Below are 17,840 nucleotides of genomic sequence, written 5' to 3' on the forward strand. Positions count from 1 at the left end.
GCTGGTTTTCTATTTGGCTCATAAAGGTGATCCCTCTTGGACAGCTTCAAAGGGGCCTTTTGCAAAAGGCCAGTAGAGTTCTTTATTCATAACATGCACTGTTCGTTTAAGTTTACCACAGCTTAACATAAATCAGTTGTGTAGCTAGGGATTTTTATTTCCCTTAAAGTGCAAGCAAATAGAAAAATTCTGGGGTTTTTTTTTCCTTAGCGAAAATTATACAAATTACTAAAACTTTGTGTCTGAAACTTTTCTTAAAGGTGTAAAAATAAGTATCTGTTAGAACTGTAATTTGTTCTCCAGCTGCCCAGTCACTTAAATACTTGGATAGTTGTTACAGTTTTGTTACACTACTAGTCTGGACCATGTTGAAGTCGATGGGGTTCTGCCTACTAACAATATGTAGAAAAACTGAATTTTAGTCTTTCACTTTGAATGTGATTGAATGGGCTTTTTCTGTTCGTCAGATGCTGAGTCTCCAACCAGAGAAGACCTTTATACGAAATAAAGCAGCCCAAGTCTTCGCCTTGCTTTTTGTTACAGAATATCTCACTAAATGGCCCAAGTTTTTTTTCGACATTCTCTCAGTAGTGGACCTAAATCCAAGGGGAATAGATCTATACCTCCGAATCCTCATGGCTATTGATTCAGAGTTGGTGGATCGTGATGTAGTTCATACATCAGAGGCAAGTAACTTCCCATTAACATTTAGTTTTCAATCTAGATTTTATGGGAGAAAATGAGCACATGAGCTGGAAATCTATTTCATTTTAGACAAATAATCTTAAGGATAAATGTAAATTTACCCAGCATTTTGAATTTTATTGAAAAAGGAACTTAAATTTGTGTTGTTTTTTTTTTTTCCGGATTAGCTTGAAATTTGAGTGACACATTAGATTTTTTAATATAGAAAAAACTTCTCACCAGTAGGGAAATACAGGAGTTGATTTTCTCCCATGAATTTATTAAGCTATATAGTATTTATTCAGTATTGCTGTCAAGTCCCTCAGCAAGGAAAAAACTGCTTATGGGGGCCGGGGATTCGACAAGTGGTTTCGCCTGCTGTGCAAGCTCAAGGACCCAAGTTCAATCCCTGGTACCAAAAAAAAAGAAACTGCTTATGAACTGGCATTGCTGATTACTATATTCTCAGTCACACCGTACAACACCCGTTTCTCAGTTTCTTTATTAGCCTATATAACTTTTGCCTTTTTTTGGTTTGATTGGTTAATTGGGGGTGTATGTGTGTTTTAAGATAGGATCCCACTATGTGGTCCAGACTGGCCCCAAACTTGCACTCCTTCTGCCTCAGTCTCCTATGTGCTGGAATTACAGTGTGTGCCACGCATACCAGCACTTTTGCCTCATTTTAAAGGGCACAATAGAAATATAGTGGACCTGGGCTGGAGATTTAGCTCAGTGGTTCCACTGCCTGCCTCGCAAGCGCAAGGCCCCGAGTTCCATCCCCGGTACCAAAAAAGAAAAACAGTGGACCCTAGGCTTATGAACTCAATGAGTTCCCAAGGCCTGGTTGTAACTCAAGTTGGTTATAAGTCAATATGGCGGAGATCTGGATGTTTACCTGGGTAACATGCTATAGATAACAAGAGGCAGATGAATCTTCCATTAACCTAATTAACCCGAGTTGTTTGTATCCCTGGCCAGTTGTAACTTGAGAGTCCATTGTAGCTTCAAATATGTACGATAATTTAAGGTCATTGTAACTAAAATATTTATAACTTTAAAAGATGTTATCATACATTTAAGCTACTACCATTTCTAAATGGTTTAGGTATAATATTTACCTAATATTAAGAAATAAATTACCACATGCTCAAGATTTTTAAGCAATGCTTATTTATAGTTTGTATTTAATAAGAAAAATAAGTCTGGCACGGAGTAGAACGGAAAGAGGAAGTAAAAAGAATCACAGGATGTGTCTTTAGACCTGATAAATAGGAAACCAAAGCAGGGAATATGTTAACAAGTCTGGAATTTTAATGGAGGAAATTATTGTGTGCAACTATATTCTGGTGTCAAACATTTTATAATCTACTTTGTTCTGATTTTTAGGAGGCTCGTAGGAATACACTAATAAAAGATACCATGAGGGAACAGTGCATTCCAAATTTGGTGGAATCATGGTACCAAATCTTACAAAATTATCAGTATACTAATTCAGAAGTGACATGTCAGTGCCTTGAAGTAGTTGGGGCTTATGTCTCTTGGATAGACTTATCCCTTATAGCCAATGATAGGTAAGTATGCCTATAATCTTTTTAATATAGGTGTGAAAAGTATAGTATGTAATACTTACAAGTTTGAAAATGCTGAAACAATCTTATTCCCCCATTACTAGGTTTATAAATATGCTGCTAGGTCATATGTCAATAGAAGTTCTACGGGAAGAAGCATGTGACTGTTTATTTGAAATTGTAAATAAAGGAATGGACCCTGTTGATAAAATGAAACTAGTAGAATCTTTGTGTCAAGTATTACAGACAGCTGGATTTTTCAGTATTGACCAGGTCAGTAAATTTATATATAATACAGTTTTGAAAATTGTTAGAATGAATGATAAGAGGTAGAAAGCTATATATAATAGTATTTTTCTTGTTTTTAAATTTTTCTCTGAATATTGAGAATTCTTGTAATTACAGTAAACTATTCTGTCTGGAGAGTCTTAACATTATGTAGTGCTTACCTTGCATACACAGTAGATTATACCAGTTCCTAAACTTGAGGGTTTGAATGGTGCATTCAGCTGTGGATTTTTATGGTTTTTCTTTCATTTTGTTTTTGAGGTGTGTGTGTGTGTGTGTGTGTGTGTGTGTATATTTTGTGATAATGAACCCAGGGAACACTGAACTATATCCCTGGTACTTTGTATTTTGTTTTGAAACAAGGTCTTACAGTGTTGCCCAGGCTGACCTCAAATTGGCTCCTCCTGCCTCAGAATCCCAGGTAGCTGGGATTACAGGAATGTACTGTATTTTTCCAAACTAGGATTGACACTGCTGGACCAAAGGCCAGACATTGAGGAGCAAGGGACTATACCAATTACATAATGGTGGATTTTAACCAAAATAAGACCCAGTAATCATAAAAATTGCATTTTTGTCATGTTTGAATTTTTTAAAATTCATTTTTGCTTTTAATAGTTTAGCCCCAAGTGAATGAGGGCTCTGAGTATGATAAATTAGTAACTTAGATAATTTGAGGCTTTTTGGGGTTTGTTGTGTATGTGTTGCTGAAAATCAAACCCAGGGCTTCAGGCATGCTAGGTGAGTGCTCTGCCGCTGAACCATGTCCCCAGACCATGAAGGCTTCTTAAGTTTTAGCTCTGACAGAGAATAAAGAATTTCTAAGATACCTTTGTATTGGTGATATACCTATAGCATGGCTTTCATGTGTTTCCCTTAATCATAGACCAAAAGTAACATTTTGTACCTTTCTACTAATTGTCTTTCTTAGTCCCTGGCTAAAAAAAAAGTCTGAAAAGGTTAAGAGTAGATCCTCTTTCTATAGAGAGTGATGGCAAATCTTTTAGAGCTTTTAATGATAACAGCCCACTGTGGCACACGTACCATAGGTTTGTCACCACTGCTCTAGAGAACAGCTAGTTAATAATAACAGGTAGTTAATAAAAGTAACCTGAATTTGAGTTCTGGCTTTAACACTTATTAAGAACCTGAGGGTGGTTATTACGATAGCAATTTTGTGTCTTCATAGGATAATTGAGGCCTAAATCATAGTATCAGAAAGGACTCTTGAAAATTGTTACACATACTGCAGTGTGGCAACATCTACTTCATGGGACATATTTGCTAAACTCAATAGTTCAGAAAGAAAGTTCTGAAAGAACTATTCTCTTTAAAGCTTGTATAAAGCTGGTAATGTCTACAGAATTATCAAGCTTTAAAAATAGTTGCTTAAAACAGTACTAGTGGATAATAATGGTAGCAGAATTCCTCACAGTTTGAAAATTCCCCAGTCACAATGGTAGAATTGTTAAATGTCTAATGTCCATTCAAAATGAATCTTGTAAGTGGATTCATACTAATATTTATGGTTTTCCTTCTTGTTCTTGGAGTAGGTGGTTATACATTGAAGTTTGTCTTGACTGCTTGTAGGAAGAAGATGTGGACTTCCTGGCCAGGTTTTCTAAGCTGGTCAATGGAATGGGACAGTCATTGATAGTTAGCTGGACTAAGTTAATTAAGAGTGGGGATATCAAAAATGCTCAAGAGGCACTACAGGCTATTGAAACCAAAGTGGCGCTTATGTTGCAGCTACTCATTCATGAGGACGATGACATCTCCTCTAACATAATTGGGTTTTGTTATGATTATCTTCATATTTTGAAGCAGGTAAGTCCTGTTATATTCTTTTGTCCACTAGGTAGTATAAAACAGCCATGAAGAATTGGAAAATATGAGGGAAATGAAACTAAGACAACACCCATAATTCCATTACCCAGAGATATATAATTACTAATGTAATTTCCCTGTTCTGTTTTGTTTTGTTTTGTTTTGCTTGTAGTACTAAGTGTTGAACCCAGGGCCTTCTCAGTGGGCTGTATCCTCAGCCCTTTTTATTTTTCTCATTTTGAGGCAGGAACTTGCCAATTTGCCCCTGCTGACATTGAATTTATGAGCCTCTGTTTTCTCAGCCTCCAAAAGTACTAGGATTATAAGCATAGGCCACCATACCTAGCTCCCTGTTTTTTGCTTTTAATAATACTTCTTATCCAGAAAAGGAGGGTTTTAAAATTTACCACACTAACAAGCTATAGTATTAGGTTTATTTTGGTTTTGGTTTTTGGTTTTTGATATTTTGGGGGGTTTTTTGTTTTGTTTTATGTTTGGTTTTTTTGACTCTGTAGCTCAGCCTGGCCTTGAAGTCAGGGCAATTCTCCTGCCTCAGCCTTCTGAGAACTGGATTACAGGTGTATCCTGCCATGGCTGGCTTGTTTTTCATTTTGAACCTATATTTATTTCTACATTAGAAATTTTGTTAAATGTGATTATCTTAATTTCATTTATATCACTTTTTTTTTTTTTTTTGTGGGTACTGGGGATCGAACTCGGGACCCTCCACTTGCGAGGCAGGTGACAGAACCATTGAGCTAAATCCCTGGCCCATATATCATTTCTTATAAACAATTTTTCACAGTTGTTTCCTGAGTTATTTCCAGTAAGAATTTAAAATATATTTAAAATTTTTTTAAAGAATTTAAAATATAAATGATGTTAGTCTCCATATTACAGCATTTTGAAAAAATTAGTTACTTCTCCTTATGACATTAAAAGAAATCCATTTCTGTCTTATTTGCATTGGGTTAATTGGATCAAAATTAGTTGGTTTTTTTTTTTTGCAAAGGAGTTTAACTTCCTTTATTGTTAATAAACATAACACATGTCTGCCTCCATACATTAAATTTTAGTCATTGTAGAAGGTATGATCACTAATGGTAATCACAAACTTTGGACTGTAAAGGATAACTGTGATTATGATCAATATTCTTAATATTTCGTGTCTCATTAGATTTCTAAATGGGTTTCTGGACCTGTTTAAAAGCAACAGGACACTGTCCCTTCCTATCTTATGTCACCTGCTTTTTTGCCATCTATATTATACATAACTTAAAAATCATATTTGCCCACAGGTCTGCCTAGATGTTTATTTACTGAAAGTGAAATTACTAGATCATAGCTTAGATGTGTTTTAAATACAGACAGGTGCTTTCAGACTGCTCTCCAGATATTTATATATATTTTTCAGAGGATCTTAATTGAGTAGAAAATTATCCTTATAAGCAAGTATAACATCAGGAACCCTAATAAATTATTGCTTACTTTTTAACAGCTTACGGTGCTCTCAGATCAACAAAAAGCTAATGTAGAGGTAATTGACTTCTTTATCCTTCTTGTAAATCTGTAGTTTCTTTGTATGGAATCTGCCTTGAAATGTAACTTAATTTCACGTTTCATCAAATTGAAGAAGACTGGTTGACAAAACTTTTATTTTTAATTTTAGGCAATCATGTTAGCTGTTATGAAAAAATTGACTTATGATGAAGAATATAACTTTGAAAATGAGGTAAGAATTTCTGCATTAGAGAGAAACTGGTTTCAATTTTATTTTTTGCTTGCATCAGAATATTTCAAGTTTTTGTTGTTTGGGGGCCCTTTAAAACAAGAAGTAATATTTGAAAAATCAGTCTTATTTATATTGATGTTAACTGAGTAAAATTAAATGAAGTCTATCATCTTTGATGTTTTGTCCATTTATAATCATCTTAAAAACATTTTGTAGGAGCCAGAGTGGTGATGCATGACTGTAATCCCAGCATTCTGGGAAGCTGAGGCAGGAGCATCACAAGTTCAGGTTCACCCTGAGCAACTTAGCAAGACCCTGTCTCAAAAAATAAAGGGCTGGGATGTGGCTCAGTGGCAAGGCCCTGGCTTCAAGCCCCACTACTGTAAAGCAAACAAAATACCAACTTTGTAGGAATGGTGGTATACTCAATGGTAGAATGCTTGCCTGGTAACTATCCTAGGGCTCTGGGTTCTGTCCCAGCACTGCTGGGGGTGTGGGGGGGTGGACACTTAGTAAAATACTGCCAGTGTTATTGGTGATCATGTCACCTTATATTTAATAAGAATGAATTGAGGCCAAGTCAGCAGGCCTCAGGTCATCAAGTCTGGATTTAGAGAGTAGGCTTAATTGTCTGGACTGGTTCTAGTTACAAGTCTTGGCCATAGTTATGGGAGGGTCAGCTTCCTGTCAAACACAGTGCCATCAGATGCTTCCTGGGAACTCAATCATAGCATGTCCTGTTTGGGTGTGAGCTAAAATACTCCATTCCTACTTCAAGCATTCACAAACTTTGAACTGTAGAGAATAAATGATCAACACTACCAGGCTCTTAATATTTCGTGTCTCATATCATACAATGTTAGCATCACTGTTTAAAATCAAAGGAGAATAAACAGGATGCTCGAGATCTCAGTACAGTGTGAACCCATTCTGGTTCTACACGCTCATCCTTCACCTGCTTACACTGTTTCCAACTGTAGGCTTTTGAGAGCTAGTGCTATGTTGAGAAATACTTATTTGTGAGCAGAAGGGGAAAAGCTACTAGGTATAGTGATTTTTCTTTATGAATAAAAATTGATGAAAAATAAAAGTATAAACTTTATAAGTGCAGAAAAGTACAGAACTGAACATTTATATGAATTTTAAGGTCTTTTAAAAAATTTAACAAGTATTTTAACCTGTACCATAGGGTGAAGATGAAGCCATGTTTGTAGAATATAGAAAACAATTGAAGTTATTGTTGGACAGACTTGCTCAAGTTTCACCAGAGTTACTGCTGGCTTCTGTTCGCAGAGTTTTTAGTTCTACACTGCAGTAAGTTTGTTACTGCTTTTGTAGTAAGTCTGCTTCTTTGCTCCCTGATGATGGTATAAAACCAGTGACTCATGTGACTTCTTAATCCATATTATTTATATGTATCTGGAAACAATATACCTTCATAATTTACCTGATCTACTTTTGTGATATAAATGTGTTGCTTGGCAAAATTAATGAATAGTACGACTTTTTAATCATGAAAGAGGCTTTTGTATGTGTGTTACTATCTTGTGTATCACTAGTTGTGTAAAAAGTTTATGTTCAGTTTTCACTGACATGTTTGCCCCTTGGTAGGAATTGGCAGACTACACGGTTTATGGAAGTTGAAGTAGCAATAAGATTGCTGTATATGTTGGCAGAAGCTCTTCCAGTATCTCATGGTGCTCACTTCTCAGGTGATGTTTCAAAAGCTAGTGCTTTGCAGGATATGATGCGAACTGTAAGTATACTAAAGATAATTTATTTTGAAAATAGTGTTTTTTACTATAAGCTAATGGAAGTTTCTTAATTGTTGGAGCTTCATTGTTTATACTGGAGCTTTTTGATGTTGCAATAAATAAGAATTTTTCTTATTTTTCTTGCTTCAGTTGGTAACGTCAGGAGTCAGTTCCTATCAGCATACATCTGTGACGTTGGAATTCTTTGAAACTGTTGTTAGATATGAAAAGTTTTTCACAGTTGAACCTCAACACATTCCAAATGTACTAGTAAGTATACACTTTACTCTGGATTATTTTTTATGTAGTTCAGCTAATAACCAGATAGTGTTCTTTCTGTCTTGTATTACTTTTCTCAGAGTCAAAAGCTTATCATTGCAAATAAGTCCTCAAGAGCCTATTTGTGTGTAATATAAAATTACTTGTGTATTTCTGGTGTCTGCTTTGAAATAAAGGAGCCTAAGAAATAAAATTTGATGTGAACAAAATTTAGCGTAAGAGTAATTGAAAGCCTGAGTAAGTGCAGAAATAAAAGTGTCTCTGTTTCTTTAGATGGCTTTCTTAGATCACAGGGGTCTACGGCATTCTAGTGCTAAAGTACGGAGCAGAACTGCTTACCTGTTCTCTAGATTTGTCAAGTCTCTCAAGTAAGTATAAAATTTCAGCTATTATGTTTAGTCTTTTTTTTTTTAAGCTATAAAATAGACATATAAATTACTTCCTAAGAGTCTGGAATAGATTTGGTTTTTTTCTCTTCTAAGGCATGCTTTACTAGGTATATTTTTCTTTTTTATTTTTGGGGAGGTTTTTTGGTTTGGTTTTTTGAGACAGTCTCATTATGTAGTCCAGGTTGGCCTCAAATTCATGACAGTCTTCCTGCTTCAGCCTCCCAGGTGCTGCGATTACAAGCATGTACCACCATGCCTGGCTCCCTTTGTTTTGATGTGTGTTCCTGCTTATTAGTCAAGTACTTTGCTCAGCACTAACAGGTGGTTTGTTTGCATATGTTTTTGTGTTTGATGCTAGGCATTGAACCCAGGGCTTGGTGCATGCTAAGTGCATGCTTGGTCACTGAGCTGCACCCTTAGCCACTGTTTGCATATGTCCAGTGATAACGCCTATCATCACTTGTGGCATTTGCTAGCTAAGTAACAATTTTATTGCAACAAATTACTATATGGTTTCTTTGAAATTCTTGAAAATATTCCTTGAAAAAGCATTTTTAACCTGTTTCATAGTATTCTTTATTACTACATTTTTTGGTGTGAAAATAATTGAGATTGCAAGTTGTCTTGACAGTCCATCACTACAGAGCAGATAGAGATAATTTTTTAAAATTAATCATAGGTAGTCTTAATCAAGTGTGGTTAGTGTAGGAATGAACTTTTCTTTAGTTTCTTTTTCTTTCTTCCTTCCTTCCTTCCTTCCTTCCTTTTGGAGACAAGATCTTGCTATGTAGTTCTGGCCTTGAACTCAGTATGTAGCCTCGGCTGGCCTTGAACTCATGGCAGTCCCCTTGCCTCAGCCTTCCCAGTGCTAGGTTTATAGGCATGCAGGAGAATGCCTGGCTCTTTAGTTCTGTTTTAAAGAGGGATTTAGTAGTTTGGCAATTTTTTTGAGGACTGTTACTTAATGATTTTCCTTTTTGCCTTTATTTAGTAAACAAATGAATCCTTTCATTGAAGATATTTTGAATAGAATACAAGATTTATTGGCCCTTTCTCCACCGGTAAGTAGCTGCCTTTTTCCTAAATATCATTGAGGCCACATATACCATAAGCTTTTGTCTTTTTACACCTTTGTTTTAACTTGCAGTGGGGAGAGGTGTGTATACAAAGTTTATTTGGTTCTATTTATCAGAATTCTTTTACTGTGGTAAATAATATATAGTAATGGAAAAGAATCAAGAGTTGATTAATAAATTTGGCACCATTGAGAATGGTGTGATTTCTCAGTATTGTTATTGTTGGTGAAGTATTTTATAGAGAAGAAAAAATTCAACATCTATTCTTTTTTTTTTTTTTTTTTTTTTTTTTTGGTACTGGGGATCAAACTCGGGACCTTGGCACTTGCGAGGCAGGCGGCCAAACCACTGAGCTAAATCCCCGGCCCTCAACATCTGTTCTTAACAACTGCTAATATTACATGGGAGTTTTTCTGTATATCTTTAGGCTTAGGTTAAAAACATTTACATGCTAGTTGGTGTCCATTTCACTGGGAAGATATCAGATATTTGTAAGTACATTTTGACTTATTTTTTGTGCAAAGCAAAATACTGACATTTAATGATTCCTAGAGTTGTCATTTGAGAATGTTAAATATAAAATCATACTTTCATTCTTCCAAAATTCAGGTTTGTAAAGGTCTGTAACATCACTGCATGAAAGATTATTAGTGAATTATGTGGTTAATTTAGCTCTGCCTGCATACAACCAAAACTTATTTTAAATTATTACTTCACCTACTTCTTGCCAGTTTTCCTTGGCAGTTCACACTGACCCATGAGACATAGCCCTGTTATCTTACAAATACTGGAAATTTTCCATGTGGATTTTCACATGGTGTGATGCACGTACCTATATTCCTTTTTCATTGCATAAAAAAAAACCTGATTCAGATTGCTTTTTTGAATATTGACCACTTTTAGAGTGCCTTGTATTTGTAGAGTGACTTTATCTTTGTGTTCTCAGCTATTAGAACAGAAATAAGTCCTACCAGGTACTTAATAAATGTGTTAATTACTTTTCACTGGGGACGTTTCTCTTGCAGTGGATAGAGAATTCTTTATAATAAACTCATGTTTATCTGTTTTAAGACTAGGTTTTTTTTAAAAAAAAAAAAAAAAGACTAGGTTTTTATATAATAACGTGTGTTTGTTTCTGGGTATTGAAACCAGGGCCTTGGCACTGTTAACATCTCCAGGCCTTTTTATTTTATATTTTGAGAAAGGGTTTTGCTAAGTTCCCTTGGCAGACTCAAACCTGCAGTCTTCCTGCCTCAGCTTCCCAAAGTGCTGGAATTACAGGTTTACACCACCATGCCCAACTATAATTTCTTTTTTTCTTTTTTTGCACCAAGAATTGAACTTAGGACCTTGCACTTGCCAGGCAGGTGCAGCACCATTGAGCTAAATCCCCGGCCTAGACTATAATTTCTTTCTTTTTTTTTTTTTTGGACCGGGGATTGAACTCAGGACCCTGTGCTTTCGAGCCAGGCGTGGGCACCACAGAGCTAAACCCCCGGCTCCTTGGACTATAATTTCTTAATCGAGAATTTTAGTGTTGAACGTAGAGGGGCCTCTTATTTTTCCCTCATCTCATCTTATCCTGAGCGTGTAAATGTAAAAATTAACAAAATCTTCCAATAAAATTTTAGCAGGATATGGTATGTTTGCCTGTTTATGAATAAGAGCTGTTTTTTTTTTTAATTTATAGTCTATTTTTCGTCATGTTTTAAAGTAACTGGTATTGTATACTTGTGTGTATATATTATGTGAGCTTTGAGCACTTGAAAATATTAGTTCTTTGTGACTTTGCACCAACAAAACATTTTTACATAATACCTCATCTTTAACCTCATAACAGTCTTACAAATAAGATATTTACTGGGGCCGGGGACTTAGCTCAGTGGTTCTGCCATCTGCCTCACAAGCGCAAGGTCCGGAGTTTGATCCCCAGTACCAAAAAAAAAAAAAAAAGGGATATTTACAAAAGGACATAAATAAAAAGGTTAACTGATAGTTACTTTATTTAATGATTTGCAGAGTCTTATCAAGGCTAGCCTTTTTTCAGTGTTGGGGATTGAAGACAGGGTCTTGGGCATGCAAAGCACACATATTACTCCGGAGTTACACCCTTACTCCAGCACTATGAGTAGAACAGTGAGCATTAACAGTTTGCTTTCTATTACACGGTTGTGGGAGAAAGTTTGTTTTTCTAAGTACTTGATCTGTGAATTGATGTGATATATTAAATCTCCTGTTCCTATTAATGTCATTGTTATTAAGAGGAACTAAATAAGACTAAACTTCATCCTAGGAGAATGGATACCAGTCCTTGTTGAGCAGTGATGATCAACTATTTATTTATGAGACAGCTGGAGTGCTTATTGTTAATAGCGAATACTCAGCAGATAGGAAGCAAGCATTAATGAGGAATCTGTTGACTCCACTAATGGAAAAGTTTAAAGTTCTGTTAGAAAAATTGATGCTGGCACAAGATGAAGAAAGACAGGCATCTCTGGCAGACTGTCTGAACCATGCTGTTGGATTTGCCAGGTGAGCATAATTGCAATTAAAATTGTAAGGTGTTTATATCTACTCAGATCCACTTACTTGGATCTTTTGGGATGGGTGCACATGTCTGTTTCCAGAGCTGGATTATTCATAGTTGTCTAGACCTTTCTCTTCTAAATCCAGTAAGTGAAAAAATTTAGCTAAACAGGATAATTGGTGACATACCATTCTACATTTTTGCTTTAGATCACCATCTAAATTCTTAACCCCTCATTTGGCTTCTTTGGTATAAACTGATTATGTATTTAAAGAGCTAATGTGTTATATACTAAGCAATATTGGGGCATCTTAGGTTGGTCTTGGTACCTTAAAGAGAAGGTTTTAAGGCTTATCTTTAGCTGTTGCATTGAGTCTGGAAGGCTACTCAAGCAGCTATTTCTTTCTACCTGTGCTTTTTATTGGCAAACAGTAATAGCATAAAAGTTGGAGTGATTGTAAATTAAAAGTTATAAAGAAAATTCTCTACAGAATACTTCAGAGGAAGAGTTAGGACTCAGAAAGGTTATATAAATAGATTCTGGAGATTGTTTTCTAAATTTAATTTATATTTTGCAGATTGCCTAGTACAGCTTAGGTATAGTGAATAGGTATGTTTTTCTTTTCTGTATACTTTATCAGGATTTTAGTAAAGCATTTAGATAGACTCGGGTTATATTAACTGCATCCTATTTAATTTGAGCCTCTTGTTCTGGAATAATGTCTGGAAGCAATAGTTCACACATAATCATAATAGCTAAGGATAGAAGTAATTGTGATGAGGAAGATGATTGATTTCTTAGATCTGTGTGTTACTTTTAAAGAAAAAGTTAACTCTGGTTGTCTGGTTTTTGCTTACATAGTCGAACCAGCAAAGCTTTCAGCAACAAGCAGACTGTAAAACAATGTGGCTGTTCCGAAGTTTATCTGGACTGTTTACAGACATTCTTGCCAGCCCTCAGTTGTCCCTTACAAAAGGATATTCTCAGAAGTGGAGTTCGTACTTTTCTTCATCGAATGATTATCTGCCTAGAGGAAGAAGTTCTTCCATTCATCCCATCTGCCTCAGAACACATGCTCAAAGATTGTGAAGCAAAAGACCTCCAGGAGTTCATTCCCCTTATCAACCAGATTACAGCCAAATTTAAGGTACTACAAACTTTCAGAGCTCTAAGACTCACCTGACTTAATCATCTTCTTCTGATTTAAAGATTAGATGTATTTCTTTTCAGTCATGTCTTCATTTTGGAGTTTTTTTCTTAATGAGTTACTTTTATTTCCAGTGTCTAGCACACTGTCTGACACACACCTCAGTCTTCCTAGATGTTTTAATAAAAATGGACCAGGCAGCCGGGTGTGGTTGCACACACCTGTAATCTCTGCACTCCAGAGACTGAACAGGAAGATCACTGTGAGTTGGAGGCCAGCCTGGGCTACATAGTTGCTTTCAAGGCCAGCCTGAACTATACAGTGAGACCCTGTCTCAAAAAAAAACTCCACTTAATATAGCAGAAGAAAATAGTCTGCTGTTTCAGAAAATCAAATAAAAATAGTATTGAGGCCTCACTGTCTAAAGAGGTAAATAAGCACTGATTTAGCTGCTCAAGCTATGGTTTAAAAGTAATTCAGTGTGGACCAGGGATTTATTAGCTCAGTGGTTCCGGCACCTGCCTCAAAAGCAAAAGGTCCCGAGTTCGATCCCCGGTACCAAAAAAAAAAAAGTAATTCAGTGTATTACAATCAATTTTATGTACAAAGAAATTTAAGCCAGATATAAGCTAGCTATTAAAAATAGCTAACACAGGGCCGGGGATTTAGCTCAGTGGTTTTGCCGCCTGCTGCGCAAGCGCAAGGACCTGAGTTTGATCTCCAGTCCCCAAAAAAAAAAAAAAAAAATTAGCTAACATATGATACTTTCTGAGCTCAAAATCTGTCAAATATTTTTTGCACATTAACTCTTGACTTTCATAATGACCCTAGGAAATTGGAAATTTATCTTATAGATGAGGAAATTGAGGCACAATGATGTTAAGGAATTTGTCCAAGGGCATATAAAACCTGAAGGTTTGATAATATATATTGATTTTTAATTTGGCAAAAGAATTCATTGCTTGGAAATTAAATTTAAATTACTTCATGGCAGTTTTTGTTTTTGTTTTTGTTTTTGTTTTTGTTTGGTACTGGGGATCCAACTCGGGACTTTTCGCTTGCACGGCAGGCACTGGAACCACTGAGCTGAATCCCCGGCCCCTTCATGACAATTTTTGATTGTGACTACCTATTATTTTATTTTTATTTATTTATTTTGGAACTACCTATTATTTTAACCTAAATCTTAGGAAATGGATTGAACTTAATGATCTTGAGAGTTTCATTAATGTATGTTACATACATTTTGTCATAAACTTGATGTTTTCTAATGGAATTATATAATCCTAAATAGAAACTGAGGAGACACTTTCTGTAAAAAGTTTTTTCCAAGTTTTGTATTTTCTTATGTCTAAGTTACTAATAGTTGTTTCTTATCTTCAGATACAGGTTTCCCCATTTTTACAGCAGATGTTCATGCCTCTACTTCGTGCAATTTTTGAAGTGCTTCTCCGACCAGCAGAAGAGAATGACCAGTCTGCTGCTTTAGAGAAGCAGATGTTGCGGAGGAGTTACTTTGCCTTCCTGCAAACAGTCACGGGCAGTGGAATGAGTGAAGTTATAGCAAATCAAGGTGGGGTACATTCCGTGCCTAACAACTTGTCTGCTTAAATCTTTTTCACAGTTGTATGTCTGTTTATTTGGGCAAGGACAAGTTGGAGTAAATACAAAACAGTTGGGTGTTGACCTCTAGGAACCCAGTTCATTATTTTTTTTAGGATAGAACTCAGTTACTTTCATGTGCAATACCATATAATAAATTTTTATTCAATTTCCCTTTTCCTAAATTAATATTCTTTTTTAGTAATATAAATAATCTAGTGATCATTTGCCAGAGTTAATCAGACAGTTGAGTGTTGCTGGTCAGTTTGCCTTTTCTTTTTTTTGGTACTGGGGATCAAACTTGGGACCTTGCGCTTGCAAGGCAGGCGGCAGAACCATTGAGCTAAATCCCCAGCCCAAGTTTGCCATTTTGAAATTAAAAATTAACAGCATTGTATAGATCAACATAGACACTTCCATTATATAGGAAATCCTAAGGAGCAAGCTATCAAGAGAATACTGAGTTTTCAGTACTTAACATTTAGGTGCCTAATTAATAAAAATGTGGGTATCTTGCTAACTCTGTAAATGCTTTTTACATGTTACTCTGTATGCAGTAAAGGTTTCAGGATGCCTTCTTAGTTCTTTTTGAAGTTAAACTCATGTTTTTGTCTTCAGGTGCAGAGAATGTAGAACAAGTGTTAGTAACTGTTATCCAAGGAGCTGTTGATTATCCAGATCCAATTGCACAGAAAACATGCTTTATCATCCTCTCAAAGTTGGTAGAACTCTGGGGTGAGATAATTTGTTTTGTTTTTATTTTTGGTAATGCTAGGGATCAAACCCAAGGCCTGATAAGTGCTCTTCCAAGCTACGTCTTCAGCCTGATAATTTTTTTTTTAAACTTTTGTTTTCCAACCTGTTTAATAACACTCATTTTAGAGATAAAATCAAATGTTAGCCCAAACATAGGCAGGAATTGGGAGTTGAATTTCCATGGTGATGAATTAAGTGATGTTTTCGGAGTAGAACTTTAATTTTTTATGACATATGCTATGGAGAGCTAAGAACATTTAAGGACTATTTATTTTGTATTTTTTTTTCCTTAAAAAAGAGGATCTACTGTATTGAAGACTCCTGATAATTATGTGCTTCTCTTAACTTTTTTTATATAAATTAGAAAAGAATCTAGCGTGGTCATGGTCATAAAATAAATTTGTTTGGAAAGTTAGATTTCATTTGTGAGTTTGTTTTATTTTTTGGTACCGGGGATTGAATCATTTGTGAGTTTTTACAAATCAGAATAACTATAAATTTGACTGGTTTATTCACTATATTTTTTTCTTGGCTGTAATACTTGTGACCCATGGAAAATTACATTAACTTACAGGATAGACTTCACTGCATTTTATTTCCCAATGAATTGTATAAAATGTTTTTCTTGAAGGTTGTATGTTAAATCAAAGATATTCTTACACTACTTCTTGAGAAGGAAGTTCCAATTTGAAATTGTATCATTTTCTTCAAAATGAAGGGTGGTGCTTAGTTAAATAAAAGATTGGTGATATCTTTTAAAAAGATATAAGATGAAAAATTTGAATTCTTTTAATAGGAGGTAAAGATGGACCAGTGGGATTTGCTGATTTTGTTTATAAGCACATTGTTCCTGCATGTTTCCTAGCACCTTTAAAACAAACATTTGATCTGGCAGATGCACAAACAGTATTGGTAAGTACTTGGGGATCTTTTTTTGCCTTATATAGATCTTGTATACTCACATTTTCTTCTGTTTAATGCCAGGTTGACTATATTATGTTTCATTGTTTCGTTTTTGTTTTTTTTTTTGGTTGTGATTTTAAGTTACAACTTCATTAATTTATTTGGGGTGCTAGATATCAAACCTGGGATCTTTCATATACTTGGCAAGCACTCTTCTAGTGAGCTACATCTCCAGCCCTTCCTACTTCAAATTAATGGTTTTCCTTAGCTATTAAGAACATTAAATGGCCACTTTCTTATGCCATATGATAATTTCTCAGAATTTCATCTTTGGAATATCATGTCAAATAGTTGGCCTTTTATCAGTCAAGTGCAAAGCCATATTTCAAGTCTAGTGAAAACCATATTTCATAATTGTAGTTTGTTCCATTAAGGCAGCATTTCGCTTTGTTCTTTTTCTTTTTGTTGCATTTTCTATCCAGCCTCCTTAATCTACCTGCCTGTTACCTTTCCTTCCTGTGTCCTTTCTTTGGAGGTAAATGTTTCTTTGGAAATATTTATTTATCTATTTTCCTGGCAGTCAGTAGGAAAATAAAAGGTTACATCAGTAATCAAGAATTGACCATATTAAAACTCTTAAATTTGTTTTTCACAGGCTCTATCTGAGTGTGCTGTGACACTGAAAACAATTCATCTCAAACGGGTAAGGTTCGTGATCTGTGCTCCTTCATTCTCATCTCATGCATAATATTTGTTATAGTTTTTTGTGTTTGACTCATCTTTTATAAGAGATAATTAACCAGTATAAACTTTTTTTGATATGGGAAAGGGGTCAAATGGAAATAGCAGTGAAGTAACAGTAGCTATTATTGTCCTTGAATTTTGGATAACAAGAAGGTTCAAATGTGTATTTGTTTTGATTTGACAAATGACATGAAAAATCTTAACCAGAATTTCAAGATCCAGCTTCCTCATAGCCATATTTCTCCAGCTTTTTACTATGACAAATGATTAGAGACCACATCACTTTAGAATGTTTCCTTCTTCCTTGTTGCTCTAACAATTTGTATAAATCATAAGTAATTCTGGGTATTTTCAAATAACTTGATTGGTTGCCAACATTTAAAAATAAGATTTTTTCTTTTCTTTTAATACAACCTCTTACCTCTGTCTTCTCTGAGAGCCAAGGGAGCCAGCTCAGGACTGTCGTTTCCTCATAGTTGCAGTCATCTAAACAGCAGCAGTGTCTTCCCCTCCCCTGAAAAGAGTGCGCTCCTTTTAGCCCCTTCACTTATTTGAGCTTG

General features: G+C 35.4%; 1 protein-coding gene across 8 annotated transcripts in view; it reads left to right on the top strand.

Annotated features, from left to right (window-relative positions):
* Xpot (exportin for tRNA) overlaps window positions 1–17,840 on the top strand; it is a 37,536-nt gene that overhangs the window by 11,386 nt on the left and 8,310 nt on the right. For 7 of the 8 annotated variants that reach the window (XM_004861118.4, XM_004861120.4, XM_004861119.4 and 4 more), the window contains 17 exons: window positions 468–686; window positions 2,074–2,258; window positions 2,360–2,528; window positions 4,134–4,370; window positions 5,869–5,907; window positions 6,040–6,102; window positions 7,292–7,416; window positions 7,714–7,858; window positions 8,007–8,126; window positions 8,409–8,503; window positions 9,516–9,585; window positions 11,894–12,132; window positions 12,990–13,275; window positions 14,659–14,848; window positions 15,496–15,612; window positions 16,430–16,545; window positions 17,192–17,239. In XM_004861118.4, coding sequence (XP_004861175.1) covers window positions 468–686; window positions 2,074–2,258; window positions 2,360–2,528; window positions 4,134–4,370; window positions 5,869–5,907; window positions 6,040–6,102; window positions 7,292–7,416; window positions 7,714–7,858; window positions 8,007–8,126; window positions 8,409–8,503; window positions 9,516–9,585; window positions 11,894–12,132; window positions 12,990–13,275; window positions 14,659–14,848; window positions 15,496–15,612; window positions 16,430–16,545; window positions 17,192–17,239 — 2,463 coding nt within the window. The remainder of the gene's footprint in view (window positions 1–467; window positions 687–2,073; window positions 2,259–2,359; window positions 2,529–4,133; window positions 4,371–5,868; window positions 5,908–6,039; window positions 6,103–7,291; window positions 7,417–7,713; window positions 7,859–8,006; window positions 8,127–8,408; window positions 8,504–9,515; window positions 9,586–11,893; window positions 12,133–12,989; window positions 13,276–14,658; window positions 14,849–15,495; window positions 15,613–16,429; window positions 16,546–17,191; window positions 17,240–17,840) is intronic. The other variant, XM_013078309.3, reaches the window with a different exon arrangement.

Source organism: Heterocephalus glaber, unplaced genomic scaffold (genome assembly GCF_053883595.1).
Source record: "Heterocephalus glaber isolate CG9 unplaced genomic scaffold, H.glaber_assembly_v1.0 deba00001569, whole genome shotgun sequence".
NCBI lineage: Eukaryota > Metazoa > Chordata > Mammalia > Rodentia > Bathyergidae > Heterocephalus > Heterocephalus glaber.